Source organism: Phalaenopsis equestris, unplaced genomic scaffold, assembly GCF_001263595.1.
Source record: "Phalaenopsis equestris unplaced genomic scaffold, ASM126359v1 Scaffold000114, whole genome shotgun sequence".
NCBI classification, from domain to species: Eukaryota; Viridiplantae; Streptophyta; class Magnoliopsida; order Asparagales; family Orchidaceae; genus Phalaenopsis; species Phalaenopsis equestris.
This window is the reverse complement of record NW_018164556.1, coordinates 679535-698450: the sequence shown is the minus strand read 5'-3', so window position 1 is coordinate 698450 and position 18916 is coordinate 679535. Positions and strand designations below refer to the sequence as shown.

At 32.9% G+C, this 18916-nt stretch overlaps 1 protein-coding gene across 2 annotated transcripts in view; it reads left to right on the top strand.

The window, feature by feature from the left end:
- Positions 1-3232: 3232 nt before the first annotated feature.
- LOC110021001 (transcription factor MYB3R-4-like) overlaps positions 3233-18916 on the top strand; it is a 43880-nt gene continuing 28196 nt past the window's right edge. For both annotated transcript variants that reach the window (XM_020719317.1, XM_020719318.1), the window contains exons 1-7: positions 3233-3375; positions 3542-3851; positions 3969-4023; positions 4658-4715; positions 14419-14513; positions 14608-14711; positions 16637-16765. In XM_020719317.1, coding sequence (XP_020574976.1) covers positions 3667-3851; positions 3969-4023; positions 4658-4715; positions 14419-14513; positions 14608-14711; positions 16637-16765 — 626 coding nt within the window. In that variant the 5' untranslated portion in view covers positions 3233-3375; positions 3542-3666. The remainder of the gene's footprint in view (positions 3376-3541; positions 3852-3968; positions 4024-4657; positions 4716-14418; positions 14514-14607; positions 14712-16636; positions 16766-18916) is intronic.

Below are 18916 nucleotides of genomic sequence, written 5' to 3'. Positions count from 1 at the left end.
TTCCCAATAACCATTATGGGTTGTGCCAGCCCGACTTTAGAAGCATCTGGTAATTTAGTAGCATCTGGTAAAGTAATATACATTTCCACAAGTAGTCTGGTCAGGTTGAAAGTAGGCAGATCTAGTTTCAAAGGATCTTCAAGGATGACCCTAATAGAGTAGAGAACCTGATGGTGAAAAAAATGCAGCTTGAGACCATGTAAACTAAACTATACCGGTACAATGAGAGTTTCATGATTTGGGTCGAAGTTGAGAGACCACTTGAGTAACTTCATTGATTTGTCTTCTATATTAAGATATTTCTTGGAGAAAATTCTGGTGTAGTATTCAACCACTGTTAGTTGGATCAACACATGTCTCCTATCCATGAGTCTCACTTTCCACATGTCTACTAGCTTAAGATCATCAACACTTTTTCTGATAAACTCCATAGGAGGGTGTCCCCACTGAAATTTTTCAATAAGAGCAAACTTGAATTTTTCCGTAAGGGTAGAAATAAGGGTAGAAATTTCTTAGAAATTTTTTATTCAGAGAAAAAGATTTTTTTTCTTCCATCTTTCCTACTTCCCTTCTTAATAAAAGGATAATCATCTGAACCCTCACGAGATTCCTTATAACTTGAGGGGAATCCCACTGCGGACTAAATTCCACTGCGGACTCCACTTGAGGGTTACCCACCACGTGAGCAAAGGAAACTTTGTCTGGCTCAACCAAAAAAGAAGAAGGCGCTATCAGAGCAAGGAGAGCCGTCAACGTTAAGCTACAACGAGCAAAGTTGTTGCAGCAGGAAAAATAGTGAAGACTGGGCTGACGAGCGGCTCTGTCGCAGACGCCAGAAGCAGAGACAAGCAGATGGCGAGCAGCTCTGTCGCTCGCTGGAGTCGTCGAGCAGACGTGAACGCGTCGTCATCGAGACGCAGACAGGCCGGGCGCGAGCCGATAAAGCAGAGAGGAGGAGGAAGCTTCGAGCGCGAGCCAACGAAGATGGGCACGAACCGACGAAGCAGTAGAAAGGAAGCTTCGAGCGCGAACCGACGAAGCAGAAAGGAGGAAGCTTCGAGCGACAGATTGCGACAAAATCAATGGCCATTCGAAGCATTCGAAACCCTAGCAGAACAGTCGTCTGCCATGATATGTGTGTGTGTGTGAGTGTGTGTGTGTGTGTGTGTGTGTGTGTGTGTGTGTGTGTATATATATATATATATATATATATACACATTTATTTATTTATAGACACACTCACAAAAACAAAAAAGTACCTGCATTAATCTCTATTAGATCTAACTACACAAACAAGACAAGTCGTGTTAAAGGAGGACCCACCAAAAGGAGGCTCGGGGGCCCATGTGTTTGATCGGAAGCATTATGATCGTGATTAAACAAAATAGTCAAGTGACACCAACCGAGCCAGCTAAGACTTAAATCCACCAAGCTCTAGGCACACGTATGTAAAATATCTGTAATAACATGCACCCCTTCTAATTAAGGATGGACACATGTAAATTCACATATGATACCTCATTTCTCTATAAATAGGAGATCATTTCATGAATGAAGGGTTACACATTTCCTCTAATTTATTATGCACTTCTTTCTCTCTCACACTTTTTCTTATGTCTTACACTTTATTCTTTAGGTGTGATTTACATACAAATCAGGATCCAACGTCCTAAACGGTGCAGTAAGCATGAAATACACTATTTTAGACTATCCCTAGATGTTAACATTTTGTGTATACTAATAACACACATGTTAGTTGAAAATAAATTGAGGAACCTAAATATGTTATATTTTATTGCTCAGAATAAAAATAAGTTGACGTGCCAACAAAATGATAAGAACCAAAGACCTCTTAAAGAAACATCAAACTTTGAGAGAGGTGACCTCACCATGTAGTCTTAATTATAGGACCATGCATTCTAGCCATTAAAATAAATTGATTAGATGATTTTATTAAATCAATTTGATTTTGGTTCTAGAATCCCAAATTTTCAAATGATTATATTTTACTAAAAATTAAATTGTAACATACTTTTGCTTATTTAGTTCATTTTGGTTGACTAAATACTTAGCTTAAATATATCGATTTTTATGGAAACATCCATGATTCATCAACATTATCAAACAAGCAAGAGATTTTATTTTATGAATATATGAAATAATAATATATAGATAATTGATTAAATCTAAATAAGCATGCAACTAATGCAAATCCACACAAATAATTCACAATGCAATTATGTTGATGGAAATAATAGATATTCTAACTTGTGATCATTCATTGGTGGGCACTGTTTGCAATTTTAGTTGAATGTTAACAAATCCACAGGTACTTTATATGTTAAACATAAGTTGCAACAGATCAGCTTTTCAAATCCACGGGTTTTGTGATTATTCATTGGTGAGCACAGTTTATTCATTAGTGAGCACAGTTTACAATTGTAACCTATTGACGAGTCTGGAGGATTAACTTCGTGAGGGCAATGACAAGATTTGCACAAGGCTAACATAAGACAACCCATCAGAGGTGACGACTAACAACGAAGGGTCGAAAGAAAAGAATGGGTGAGACAATAATTGGGTATGTCCCCCTCATACTCTTCCAAACCAACATGGTGGAATGACACTAGAAATTAATCATACAATATATAGAAAAAGCTCGACAAAATTTACACTAAGATGAATTCAAAAAACTCATTTTTGTTATAAGATAGATTACACGTTATTCTGTTTGTTTTAATCGAGCCGAAATTGAATTGGTCATCACATTCATTGGTTCATTTACAATCTACTCTTTTGCATGTTGGTCTTAAATTATTGGTTAGACTATATGTTATTTTGGGCCTTTTAAACCACTGCACTCATAAGAAAACACATATGTGTTAGGTTTGCCGTACCTGCCTCTCACTAGGTTAAACTGGTGTACATTAGGTTATTTGCCGGTCAATCTATCCCCAAATCAACCAACTTAAAGCCAGTACAGCCGGTCACCTTGGAAACTATTGACCGGCATTTCCCAGTAACCAGCCGTTGGGATTCAAATTTATGAGGCGGACAGACCACGGCCCCCTTAGTAAAAACGGACGGCCGAGATCTCCTCTTCAACACTGGCCGTCCATCCTCCGTCCGATCTCAGAGCCGCCGCACGACATTTAAAGACTGGAGTTGGGAGTTCTCGACCTCGCCCTTCTAAGACTTGAACTATGAGAGAGATGCTGTGCAATAAATCTAATCGAAACCCCCCCCTTCTCTTCTCTCTTCCTTCTCTCTCTCTCTCTCCCTCTCTGTCACCGATTTGAAACTTTTCCTGAGAGCAAGCGATCTTGGTCTCTCACGTCAGTTTATCTGATCGCCCAGATCTCCCTGGTCGGAAAGGTGAGACCTTTCCTGATCTGCGATCTTGATGTCGAATCGAACATAGGGATTTTGCTTACTGGGATTCGAATTGAGCTTTTTCTCGTGACGGCTACTGATCTTTTTTGTATTTTTGAGCATTTCTTCTCTCTTTGATTACTTAATTTTTCGTCGGCTTCTCGTTTAGGATTTGATATTGGGGTTCTTGGAGTAACGTTATAGCTCTCCATTGTGGCCTTTTCTATATGATGCGTCGGAATCACAAGCGTGGGGAGATCTGGTCCACAGCTTATCTTCACCGATCAGTGATTGATGGGAAGTGTGAAGAGAAAGAGTGCAGCGAGAGCCGAAACTGGCCCTTCTGCCACCGTCCAAGATGGTAGAGTTGGGAGTTCTTCCGCAGCGACTCCAGATGGAATGGGTGAAGCTTCAAGTTCTACCTCACTCTTAGATGGGAGTGATTGTGACTTTCTAAGGCAACAACAGGCTCTGCATGGGTATGGTTATCATTCTTTAATCCAAAGAGACAGCTTTGTTTGGATTGTCATAATTCTTCTTTCAGTTTCTTTCTTGGAGGTTTTCAATGCTGATATTAGGATCTGATGATTGTGTAGAAGGATAACTGGCCCAAAAAGGAGATCAACTAAAGGGCAGTGGACTCCTGAAGAGGTGATTTTGTAAATAGGAAAAGAATGCCAGTACTTTGGGCTGGTTTCTTTTTCTTTTCCATTTGGTAGATTGTTGAAGTTAACCATGAAATTGACTGGATACATGCTAGTGTTGGCTTAATGTAAATAGATAAAATAATTTTGAAGGTTATGCTTGGGAATTTATATATGTTAGGTTTTATATATTGTGGGAGGCTTCATGAATGATACTATCAGAGCCCAAGACTGAGCTTTTTTGTCATCTCACATGGACCGAACTTAAATAATAACAAAATTACTTGTTAGCCATCAGTTTTTTATATTGATATTTCATGTTTCATATTTTATCCCAGAAGTGTAGGCTCTTCAGCAGTTCACATCTATACTAAAGAAAGATTACATTTGAAGAAAAGAAAATTACACACACACACACACACTCACACACAAACAAGTATATTAATTTTTTTAATTGGCTTTTCTATTATTCTAGATCTTTTTGTTACTATTTTTGCATTACTTACGAAGTTATTATAAGTTTAAATTGCTATTAACTTATTCTTAGTAGCTTGACAGCAAATGGTGCTATAATTTTGTTACTCGCCCTTAGATGTGTTTGTCTTGCTAACTCGCATGGCTATCATTTTTTTTGTTTTCAGGATGAAATTCTATGCAATGCTGTGCATCATTTTCATGGAAAAAATTGGAAAAAGATAGGTAGGTTTACAAGCAATACGAATTACTCTACTAAATTTGCCACAACTGCTGAACAAGTTAGATACTTATAAGTGTTTTCTTTCATTCTTTATTTTATGATTGTAAGTTTATGTTCATTTACTTGAATGTATTTTGTGCCACTATGGTAGTTATACATAATACACCGCAAGTTTTATTTATTCACTCATGAAATTTTTCTATTTGATGCATGGATCATATATCAGTTTTTCTTCTTGCGATATTTCCCTAGTTGAATGCCATGATTTTGCATTCGTATTTCTTTGCTTATCTTTCTTGCATTATGTAATTACCTAGATTTGAAATTTCTTTCTGTATGATTGCTATATTCATCCATGTTTTTGTTTAGGGACATATAATCTGTAGGAAAAAAATTATACAAATTTCTAAGCATGTTTAAATTGTTGCGGCAATAATTGTTATTTCCATAATCTGATCTCATTTTTACCTTTCATATCTTTCTTTAATCATCCAACAAAGCAAGGGTTCACACTAATAATTGCTTATGAATAAAAAGGCAGTGGGAAAAGATGTACTGTGAAGCATGAACATGACACAGCAGTGCTATTTTAATAAATAAAACGTGGAAAAAATATCAGGCACTATACATATGTGCCCGAAACATGTTTAAACCATGCTAAAAAAAATGTCAAATTTGCATTGTAAACTTGTAGAAGATCAAAGAAAAAAATCGAAGACATGCCAAGTTTATATCTTTTACCATATTTGATAAACGGTGATGGTGTTAGACAAGCTTAGAGTTAATGTCATTTTTTAGTTTGTTATTTAGGATCTTACTTTATAAATAGGAATCATTGGGTTGAAATTATGCATTTTGAATTATTTTTAAAACTTCATCTATCATTAGATGTGGTCCTTGGATTAGATGTGAAACCTAAAAATCTTCCATGTAGCTGATCTATTTATTCAAAAAATGAGCCTTGCTCCATTTCTCGTTATTTTGATCAATCTTTTCTTTTGTTTTCCCATCTTAAGTTTAGTTGTCCTTTGTTTTTAAATTATCTTAAATGCATGATTGCTACCTTGAAATCAAATTCAATAAAGTTTATTTCATTTTATTTCCCTTCATTAAAATATAAAATATTTATTGTCAACATTATTAAGTTTATCTTTACTATTTAGGGTTGGCTTTTTGACACTCATTATTAATCCTTAACATTATTAAGTTTATCTCTACTATTTGAAGTTGATTTCTTTAATGCTTATTGTTCATTTTTTCTTTTGAGTGCTATATGAAAGGTTAGTTTTTTTTTTTTTTAACAATCTTTTTAAACAACAAATATCCATGTTGCATTAGATATAGCTCCCTTTTCATTCCTTACCTTTGATGCTAATTTTATCTACCTTCTTGTTGTATATTGTAGGCTATTTGTTTATTTTCATCCACTTTATCTATAATATATGCTACATACAATTGCTTTAATATACTCGTGTTTTTAAAAGTACTAAATTTGATGAAATGCACACAAGTTTTTTCTTCAATATATAAAGCACAAAGTGAACCGAGACTTTTATTAGCTAAATCATTCATGACTTGTATATCATGTAGGCATATGTTATTTGCATCTAATAACCATTTAAATAGTCAAACATAATCCAAATCAAATAAGAATTTTCAATAAATAAATGGATTATTACAATAACAATTATTGAATCTCTAATTTAAAGTTAAATCTTAAGAAAATAAAAATTCAAATAAAGACGTTGTTAGGGTTTTTGTTGAGAGGAAGATTACTATATCATAAGAAAGACTAGAAAGAAAAATGGTCAATAGAGGAAATATTGTGTGTTTGCGTCTTGGTTGAGAGGGATGAACTAGAGATGTTGAGGAGCCGCTCCACTGTGCGTCAGACTTGTCTATTGAGACGTCATATTGTGGTTGAACCAAGAATGTTACGTATTGATATTGAATAAAGTGAGAGGCTATTTTTTCTACCTGCTTGTTGTATATTGTAGGCTATTTGTTTATTTTCATTTACTTTATCTTCAATATATGATAAATATAATTGCTTTAATATACTCGTGTTCTTAAAAGTATTAAATTTAATGCAATGCACACACATTTTTTCTTCAATATATAAAGCACAAAGTGAACTGACACTTTTATTAGCTAAATCAATCATGACTTGTATATCATGCAGGCACATGTTATTTGCATCTAATAACCATTTAAATAGTCAAACATAATCCAAATCAAATAATAATTTTCAATAAATAAATGGATTATTACAATAACAATTATTGAATCTATAATTTAAAGTTAACTCTTAAGAAAATAAAAAATTCAAATAAAGACGTTATTAGGGTTTTTGTTGAGAGGAAGATTACTGTATCATAAGAAAGACTAGAAAGAAAAATGGTCAATAGAGGAAATATTGTTTGTTTGCGTCTTGGTTGAGAGGGATGGACTAGAGATGTTGAGGAGCCGCTCCATTATGCATCAGACTTGTCTATTGAGATGTCGTATTGTGGTTGAACCAAGGATGTTATGTATTGATATTGAATAAAGTGAGATCTAGAGTTGAAGTAAGGATAGCCTGAGATTACAATGCTTTTTTGTATTGAAAATTTTAGGCAAAGAAGCTTTGTCCATATCCTAACGTCATGGTATCTTTAATAGAACGTGCGAAAGTATGACTCGGATGTAAGCTTGCAGTAGTTAATTTTGGACTAGAAGAAACACTAAATAAACTAGACGTGCATTTAGTGCATCTTGTAACATTGCAAATAACACTATGAAATGTGCGCTCATTGGTTGTGCTTTTGCATATCATTACAATTCAAAGTGAATCAACCTACACACAATGCTTCAGTTCAAAGGAGTGCTTCCAAGCATGCTTTTAGCGATCTTGATAGATCAATTAGTTTATTCATCTTCTCTAGTTTTATTATAAATACATCTTAGTATTCTCATTTTTATTATGTTTTATCTAGCTATCTACATGCTTTGTTAAACTTTCTGACATCTATGATTACTTTTTTATTAAATCTATATTTTAATCTCTATCATATCCTCTTATCCTATATATGCCAAAAGGCAATTTTTTTTTAACTACTGAGCCTTAATCTATAAATTATATACTTATATATATATATTTTTATTATTTTGTTTATCATACCAAGCTTATTTAAACATAAAAATATATTTTTATTCTTTTGTTTATCATACCAAGCTTATTTAAACATAAAAGGCTTGAGTAAACTTAATCATAAAAAATTAAAATATTAGTTAATAATTATTGTTATCTCACATCTACAAAACCTTGTGCTTGGTCTTATTTTTACTAATTCTAGGCATGATATTCTAAATATTTTTTCCCTTATTTTATCTCTGCACTTATTTTAGTGTATGTCGCACTCATTAAAATATGTCATCTATAAGAATGTATAATAAGCATTTCCCTTTGGATATCCTTTGTGGGCATCCCATAACTAATAACAAAAATTATGATGGCATAATTGATAAAATTAAAGTTAAATTATTAAAGCCAAGCCATTTAAAATCTAAGCATATTAAAGTAATTTATCCATCAAAATTTTATTTGAAACTAGCTATTACAAAAATTAATTAAAAAAGATGTATAAATTCTTAAATCAAATAAATGGCTTTATAATTCTGATTTATCTTAGATAATGTTATTGCTCAGTCCCAATCCCCTGATATGAAAAGTAGAGAGTCGTGTTAGATAATCGACAACCAACGTAATTTTTTTGTTGAAAAATTATGACATGAATCATTTAAATTATCATGTAAATGCTATAATGTTCCCTGAAAGCAACATTCTTTATAGCCCGAATACAGTGAAAAGTGTGCAAGAGCCGCTACACCGATGCTTGGGTGTAGTTCAAATAAGCAAGGGTTCTCACATTATAGGTGGATGTTGGCAAATAAGTTAATCTATGAAACTAATTTTAGGATAATATTTTATAATATAGGCACTCTCATAGGTAAATTAATGGAATTAGTAGATATTATGATTTATATGAAGAGAAATTTCTTATGCATTCAAAAAACACTAAATGTGTTATAAAAAATATTTAGAATATTGATAGCTTAGGTTTTAAACTTTGGTATTCAAGTAAGAGTTGCATTGAAAATGATGTATGCATAATTATAAATGTGTTTGAAAGATAATGTTGTAAAAATTAATAGATTGAAGATAGAATTAGAGTCCTAAAGATTATTGTTGATACTAAAATTTTTAATTTTATATGTGTTTATGCTCCTCAAGTAGGTTTAGATATAGGTTCAATAAAAATTGGAATGACCTAGAAGAATTAATGCAAATGAAGAATTTTATTTGAGGAGATTCAAATACATATATTAGTAGTGGTAGAATATTTTAGTAATATTCATGGTGACTACAAAGAATGTAGAACCATATTAGATGTTATTTTAGTTTATGATTTTTCTTATTGCTAATATTTTTATTTAAGAAAAAATATGAGCATATTATTACTTATAAGAATTGATCTAATAAGACGCAAATTGATTATTTTCTTATAAGAAAAAGAGATCGTCAAGAATGTAAAAGATTTTGAAGTCTTTCTAAGTGAAAATTTAATTACCAAAATCGATTATTAGTTCTAGATTTTAAGACGATAAATTATAATCTTAAAAATACAATGAAACATTATAATGTACTTGGGAAATTCAAAAGAAAAGGTTTTATAAATAAAAATATTTGATGGTGGAATAATAAGACGCAAATTGATTATTTTCTTATAAGAAAAAGAGATCGTCAAGAATGTAAAAGATTTTGAAGTCTTTCTAAGTGAAAATTTAATTACCAAAATCGATTATTAGTTCTAGATTTTAAGACGATAAATTATAATCTTAAAAATACAATGAAACATTATAATGTACTTGGGAAATTCAAAAGAAAAGGTTTTATAAATAAAAATATTTGATGGTGGAATAATAATATTCAAGAGTATAAGAACTTGTGTCATAAAAATTAATTTAAATGTAAAAACGTAGAGAACTGAAACATTATAAAGTAGCTCATAGGGAGTCTAAGAGAATTATTTGTATCATTAAGAATTATGTTTTTTTTAATAGATTATATACTAAAGGTGATGAAAAAAGTATATATAAACCTGCCAAACGAAGAGAAAAAAAAGGTAAAGATTTATAATTTAAGTAAAATATACTAAAGATGAAAATAAAAAAAGTTTTTTTTAGAGAAAGATATTCAACATAAGGAGATATTTCGATAAATTTTTCAATGAAGTTTCTGAAAATACGATTGACCGTAGTGATCTTAGTATTATTAAAAATAATAAATTTTTTTATTTTTACCATCACATTTGCTAAAAGGAAGTTGAGGAAGCTTTAAAGAAACCTAATGGTGCAAAATCCGTAGGACTTGATGATATCCCAATTGAAGTGTGAAAATATTTAGTAGATTTTGGAGTTTCTTGGCTTACTAAACTATTTAATATTATTTTAAAAATTAAAAATATGTTTGAGGAGTGAAGGATGAGTTTTTTGGTCCCCATCTTTAAGAATAAAGGTGATGCACAATAATGTGCAAATTATAGAGGAATTAAGTTAATGTATCATACATTAAAATTATGTGGGAGAGTAGTTGAACAGAGTTTAAGACGTGATACAAAAATTTCTCATAGTCAGTTTGGATTTATGTTTGACAAGTCTTTTATGGAAGCTACACATTTATTGGAGGTTTGATGGAGAAGTATAGAGAGAGTAAGGGGGATTTACATATGATTTTTATTGATTTAGTAAAAGCTTATGATAAGGTTTCAAGAGAAGTTCTTTGGAGAGTTCTAGAAAAGAATGGTGATGTTATGACTTATATCCAAGTCATTAAAGATATGTATACTAAAGTTTTTTTATGTGTTCTAACAGAAGGAGGATTGACCAAGTATTTTGCTATTTCAGTTGGATTACATTAGGGATCGGCTTTAGACCTATATCTTTTTGCTTTAGTTATGGATGCCCTCACTGGACATTTAAAGGAGGATTTACCCTGTTGTATGCTTTTTGCTGATTATATACTTCTTATGGATAAAACTAAAGAAAGAGTTTAGGAAAAATTTGAATTATGAAGTTTTACAATTGGAATCTAAAGGCCTTCGTTTGAGTAGATCTAAAATCGAATACATGGAATGTAATTTGAGTAGTAATAGATCTAGTGACAGAGTTGTAATTATGGGTGATCAAATCATTAAAAGGTATGTGATCAAATCATTAAAAGGTGTTAACATTTTAGATATATCGGGTCTATTGTTCAAAATGATGGCGATATAGATGGGGATGTTATTAGTAAAAGTCAAGCTGATTGATTTAAGTCGAGGAATGCATCGAGCCTATTATGTGATAGAAATGTACTGCTTAGAATTAAAGGAAAATTTTATAAGATGGTGGCGAGACCTGCAGTACTTTGTGACGCAGAATGCTGGCCTTTAAAAGAGAAGCATAAAACCAAGTGTTGATAAGATGAGAATGCTTAGGTGGATGATTGACTTGACACAGACAAAATGTGAAGTGAATGTATCCGTGAAAGAGTTGGTGTAGCTCCAGTGGCAGACAAGATTAGGCAAGATTAGAGAATCATCTTAGATGGTTTGGTCACATTAAATGTAGACTATCTGTTAATTCAATTAGGAGAGTAGATGTTTTAGATTCGACTTTTGTTAAGAAAGACTGAGCCAGACTTAAGAAAACTTGGGCATACTGTATAAAAAATTGATCTTAATTTATTAGACTTAAATGAAAAAATAACACTCAATAGGACACAATAGAGAAAAAGGATTCATGTAGCCAACCCCAACCCCACTTGGTAAGATAAAGACTTGTTGTTGTTGTTTCATGATACCTAAACATGAATTTAGAAATTCTTTCCTTAAGCTATACAATTAATATTATAAAAATCATAAAAAAATTATAAGATAGTGGCGAGACCTGCAATACTTCGTGGTGCAGAATGTTGGCCTTTAAAAGAGAAGCATAAAACTAAGTGTTGATAAGATGAGAATGCTTAGGTGGATGATTGACTTGACATAGAAAAAATGTGAAGTGAATGTATTCGTGAAAGAGTTAATGTAGCTCCAGTGACAGGCAAGATTAGAGAGAATCATCGTAGATGGTTTGGTCACATTAAACGTCGACCATCTGATAATTTAGTTAGGAGAGTAGATGTTTTAGATTCGACTTTTGTTAAGAAAGACTGTGGTAGACCTAAAAAAGACTTGGGCATACTGTATAAAAAATTGATTTTAATTTATTAGACTTTAATGAAAATATAACACTCAATAGGGCACAATAGAGAAAAGGATTCATGTAGCTTACCCCAACCCCACTTGGTAAGATAAAGACTTGTTGTTGTTGCTATTTGATGATGCCTAAACATGAATTTAGAAATTTTTTCCTCAAAGCTATACAATCAATATTATAAAAATCATAAAAATTGAGGCATTTGTGTTCTTGCAATCAATTATTATAATGGGTGTAAAGCTTAAATGACAAGATGTAAGGTATAAAATGTGAGCAATAAAATGGCATGATTAAAATGCAAGTTATTTTAATAATCATTATATTAACATAGATTATTCTTTTATTTCAATAATTATTAAAAATGGAGTCAACACTAAAAACTTCATCTTTAAAGTTCATGATTAATCATTTGAAGAATGGCAATCAATGCCTACAAATGCTAAAGCATCCGCGGGCATCCATGCCCTTTTTTGGTATCCATAAATGACTATTTAGAGTAATTGATCATGTTTGATTTCACTACTAATACTTTACAATAGAAGGAAAGTTGGCCACTTTATAATCCGATGGAGTTTCATTGGCCCTGCTAGAAGAGTCCACTGACCCCCCAAAAAAGTAGTCGCTCTGATGGAGTTAATTCACCCCATACCTAATGGGCTTCTTCAAACTCTAAAATAGTAGTCATTTTATAGATCTCTTGGTTTGGCTGGCCATTACAATCACTATAAGGGCACTTTTGACATTTATATCATCACAATATGTCCAACAAATACAAATGTTGCGTCAAAATAATCTATCTCATAGACTCATGTGAATCTTTTTGTGACCATCCAAGCTTTATATTAATTGAGTCTAGGGGATGAAATCTGTTTGTGAACACCGTTAAATTTAATTTTAAATAGGGGGAATATCATTTTGTAGTGCTTGTTTTTAAAATCCTATGGATGAAAACTGAGTAGAAACCATTTTAATATTTTGAGCTTGTTTTCAAAAAGGATTTTGTAGTGCTTCTTGATATGTTATGGAAACGTAGACTAATGATAGGGATAATGTAAATTTGCTAAAGGGAGAAGATAATAATCAATTGACATGAGAGTGAATGAGAAGTTAGTTGTTCATTACCTTTCATCTTTACACATGGAAACATGTAAATATTGAACAAAGGGCTCATTTGCAGTGAGATGCTCAATCAAAATTTAGCTCAGTTGCAGTGAGATGCTCCATCAAATTTTATAATGTGGTTGTAGGTTTTGTTTTGGATGGTGGATGATGAATTGAGAGCAAGCTTATAGATGATTAGAAGTTGGTATGGGAAACCTTCTGGAGGAAGAAGAATGCGTGGAATTTTGAGAGGTAGTGGGAGAAAAAAAATATGTACTGTTATGGAAACTTGTATCAACCAAGGTGTGTCGTAATCTGGTAAAAGGTTGACACTTTCATATTTTCTAAATGCCGGAATTCCTAAGAATATATGGAATTCACTTACCTGATTGAAGAACTTATAGCATGCTTACAAACTCTTTTGGAGGTTTACTAAAATAATTCTACGCCTATTGTATGTCTTTATTTATTTTAATTTTTACTTAAGTGCAATTTTTCAGAAATATTACTATACTGCCACCCTCATGATCAATCAGAATCATCATTAAGTTTATTATTACCATGTTAATGGAGTTTGAATTTCAATTTTTGCCTGCATCTCACCTACTAAGTCATCTTATCTACATCTTTAAATTGTTGCAAATAGCTTGTAACTCCCTGCTATTGCATGATTCCTGTTAGAACATATTAGCATGTCAATACTGCATTGTATATGGCTATAATTAGTGGAAGGCATGATTTGTATGCTTGAATTAACATTCCTCGTGTCTATGAAAAAAATATATATATAATATATTTTTTGGCATTTTTATAGCCCACTAGGGAGTTAACATAATATTTTCATATTTGATGGGGGTCATAGTTTTTTAGGTTTTTTTAAATTGGAGATGCAAGTTATAGGAGTTTTTATAATGTACATGCATGATCTCCAAGAAATTTCATTTTATTAAGATAAAATCAATTATTTTGATGAATTGTTAATCAAGTAAAATCTATGGGGTTGAGCAAGGCAATAACATTTTTCATCTATTATAGAGTTGATAGGAAATATTTTGTAGTCTGGAGAGTTGTTATGCATAGGAAATGAATAGCTACAACATAGGCATGTAGGAATGCCCATGCTACATAGGAATTAAATAACGAAATATGTTAGCATTTGTGAAGATGCCTTTCTTTTTGTTAGAGCTTTCACTTCAGGAGACAATCTTCTACTCATCTCGTTATTTCTGAAGATTCTATTAGTTTTATTTCTTGATCTAAATTCTTGAACATTTTTGCGCAAAACTATTATGGTTTGACTACTTTGTAAATTCTGTTTTGCAGCGGAATGCTTCCCAGATAGGACTGATGTGCAATGTCTGCATAGATGGCAGAAGGTTTTAAATCCTTCGCTTGTTAAGGGACCTTGGTCCAAAGAGGTATCTTAATATTGATGAAACAACCTTGATGCTCTTCTTCTAACTGCGTAGAAGTTATTAATAAAGAGACTTTGTTGGCTTAATCCTTTAACAGGAAGATGAAATTATTGTTGAAATGGTGAAGAAACATGGACCGAAGAAATGGTCAACTATTTCGCAAGCTCTGCCTGGACGCATTGGGAAGCAATGTAGAGAGAGGTATTACTTTAAGGATGTGGAGAGAACTTTTTGTACCTCTTTAAATTATTTTTCCTTTGTTTTACTGCTCCCTTAACCCTTTGTTTTAACTGGCAATTTTGCATAGTTGCTGAGAAAATGGATGTACTTTTAATAGACAAGTGAAGTAATAAAAGAAATTTGTTATGCCATTTTAAGTGATGAGCATATATTTTTTTTAGGAAGTAGACATGTAAATAGTGGAACATGGAAACAAACCTGTAAGCATCATTAAATATTTACATTATAATCAGGCTACTGTTTGATGCCAAATCTCTTAGTTTTAACCGCCAATTTTGTATATTCATTGATTAAATGGGTTTATAGTAATCTGTAAGTGAAGCAATAAAAGAAATTTACTATAATAAATTCAAGCATCCTAGAATCTCTCTATTGAAATGGCATTTTTACCCTATATTTATATGTTTTGAGAGTTACAAGAGTGCTACCCCAATAAATAATAATTACAGACATGTAGATACGAATTTAGATAAATTGATGAATAGACATGAGATACGAAGTTAGAACATTGATGAATAGACATGATTAGCTCTTTAGGAGAGTGAATATGAAAAGTTGTTGATCTTGTAGATATGACTTTTGGTTGTCAAACATGTAAGATGACTTAGAGAAGTCTCCGACTGTGAGTATGCTGAGGCAAGTGCCTCCTGCTTATTGGGGTAGGTGACTCTGGCAAGTAGACTTGTAGGTTGGGCAAATAGTTTGACAAGTGGCTCTGCAGGTTGGGCAAGCCTTAATTAGCGGACTTGCACTCTGAGAAAGTGCTCCTGACAAGTAAAATACAGGGTAGGCGAGTAGTATTGGCGAGTGGACCTACAGGCTTGGTCAGTGTCCCTAACGAGTAGACCTGTAAGCTGGTCGTAATAGGTGGGCGTTTATGTTGGGCGAGTGTCCCCAATTAATGGGCCTATAGGTTGAATGAGTAGCCCTGACGAGTGAACCTGTAGGTTGGTTGAGTGACTTTGCATGCTATCTAAGTGGCCCAGGCAAGTTGAACTATGATTTGGGCAAGTAGCTTTTATGGTTAGATATGCAGAATGGGCAAATCATTGAGCCATTATAGTGAATTCCTAGAAAATTTGTCAAAATCTTGGCATACCCATAATTTCCTTACAATTTCACATTCATATTGAGTTCTGGGGTAAGTTCATCCCTCATCATTCTAGTCTAGCCTGACTTATCCTAAATTTGTCTGACCTAACCTGTAATGATTACTTGTAGAATATTTGGGTATACAAGCATGATCCACAAATTATTCTTGTCCTTGTAGCTAGCCCGCATAATTACACCCTTGATTCATATGAAGTTGTAAGATTTATCTATCATCGTGATTATTTAATGACAGGTCTACTTTTTTCTTAGTTTTCTAACTGCATGCTAGGGAGCACCTTTTGTTAGTCTTTGAAAGTTTCTTATGAATTGCAATTGTAGGAATCCTTTGGATCCACATGAGGTAGTAGATCAAGGAAGGGGGTAGTAGAAGTTGAGGGATCCATGATGTGTTAGCATTTAGGAAGGAAGAAATAGTATGGGAGTTTAAATTTTAAGAGAAGAAAACTGATGGTTGAGAAGTAAAATACAAAAATGATGAATAAAAAAAACTTAAATTAATTTTAAGCTGCTTTACATTGGCTTTCTTCTCTTTGAATAAAAAATCTTTATGGACAGTAAGCTTTCAATACTAGCTTCTTTTATAGAAAACCGATATGTTAACTTTAATTTACTTTTTACTCCAGATATTATGTTTTAGGCGTTGATGTTGATGCATTCTTTGGACACGCTTAATTTGGATTTGAACTTTGAATGGAAAAAAAATAACGCTATGGTTTATATCAAGGAGCAATAGCTAATTCATTTTGCAAATTGCCAATAACGGATTTGTACAGGTGGCACAACCATCTTAATCCTACGATAAACAAGGATGCATGGACCCAAGAAGAGGAGATGGCCCTCATTCAAGCTCATCAAATTTATGGAAACAAGTGGGCAGAATTGACAAAGTTTTTACCTGGCAGGTGATAATCGATTTGTTATCTTATTCATAAGATTTGTTTGATGCTTTGATAGTCTTATGCCTAAGCTTCCTTATTAATTTATTTGTGGGTGGCTGTTATATATGTTTTCGTTTTCGTAGTGTTGCAAAATGTACCATTAAAGAATAATTAGGGTATTTTGATCTAGAGTAGTTATTGTAATTGTTGTTCTAATAGGAATCTAGTGAAATAGAATAAGGAAAAGAAGCTATCCTTGGGACATCTAAACTGTTGATTCCTTGAAACAGGTTGCACATGTAAGTATTCATCTCAAATTTTGATCCAATGGAAGAATTAGACCAACAAAAGGAAAAGGGTAAGAGGACAGTTGATGTGGGCATCTATGCCAGGCGGGAAGTAGGACAAACGAAACTTCTATAACGAGTGCATCAGTCCAATTGAGTCGACTAGTTCAGCTTTTCCAAGGGTTCTAGGGTCGTCCCACCTGAAGTGCACACCAATCGAGACACAAGACGAGCATAACTTCTATAATCAAGAGTATCGATCAAATTGAGTGGACCGATTCAACTTTGGCAGGGGGTCTAGGGTTGGCTGGCTATTAATTAAGGTTATTCGATTGGAGCCATTTAAATACATTTTTTTTTATTTAGACACTTTTTATTTGCTATTAATTAGGGCTATTAATTACTGTTATTTGCTTGGAATTTTTTAAATACGTTAGTTTTTCTATTTGGACACTTTATACATTAAAGACCAATTTTTCTCGTAGGTGGTGACGTGGTGTGTTTGTAACTTCATTGGATCTTGGTGGTGAACTCTTTCGAATTTTGGAATGTCTCTTAGGGTCCTTTTGGGTGGCAGTGCGGTAGCAATGTGACACCACACCACAGTTTTATTTGTTCGAGTAAATTGCGTTTTTGCTGTTTTTTAAAAAAACTGCCATTGAAATTTGTGTTTTTTCACTGGTCATGGCTAGGTGTTGTGACAGTATCTAACTATGGTTTGACTTTTTTAAAAAAAGAAATTTATAATAACCACCGCATTTTTTTAAACATCAGATTATTCTTCAGCCGTTTCACAGTTGTTTTTAATAAGTTGCAGCTTCTTAGCTGCTTCACTTGGTGTGGATCTATTATTTCTGCTTATGGCTTGCTGACCAATAGCGCTTTTCATCAATCCTCATTTGTTGGCATCATTTCCCCTCTATTTTCATCATGCAACCCTCATAATCCATATCCTGACTTTACCACACCATAATAGCCCTAGATCGATGTCATTTGGTATGAAAGTCTGACAAACCCGAAAATTTTAGAAATTTATTTTTATCACTCAACTTAAAATTCAAATAACTTAATTTATCTATAACATATGCTTGCCTAATTCACATCAAGCATAATTCACATAAAGAGATATAAATATTTAGGAATTTGTTGAACAGTCTCTATCTAGGATGAAACCCTAATTGGGAAAGAGACAGCTGCTAGAAGCTTACAATAGAAGATATGTGTAGAGAGATCCTCCAACAATAACATAGGCTTATCTCATTTGAATGGAGATAACTTAGAGATGTCACCCATAGTTATAATGGTGACTCACAAAATCGAGATGAGAAGTTAATCTCGTCACCAAGAAGTTTTCAGTGATGAAGAACCAGTATCTCGACAATTTGGCTTTGCATTAGAGGAGAGAATGAATTTAGGATAAAAATTGACTTGTTGGATTTTGTTGAATATGTGGATTCATTGAGCGACTCCAAATATTGAAATAAAATTTTGTATATAAGAACGTTCGCCAGACGTAGTGTTAAATTGATAGTCATCTAACCCAGAAAAAAATTCTTCCTTGTGGTGGGAGAATATGCTCGCCCGATTTCTACAGCTGGAAAAAAAGAATAAGATCACCAACTTGTGTAAAGGTGAAATGGAGATGCAACACAAATATCTCTTCCCTCACTATCTACAAACATTTCTAAATCTCCATAGCATGTACTATAGAGATTCAATCAACAACAACAACAACAAAGCCTTAATCCCACAACGTGGGGTTGGCTACATGAATCCTTTCTCTCCATTGCATCATATTTAGTGTCATATTTTCATTTAGTTCAGATCATTTTTAATACAATAAGCTCAGATCTTTCTAGGTCTACCTCTGTCTTTCTTAACACAAGTC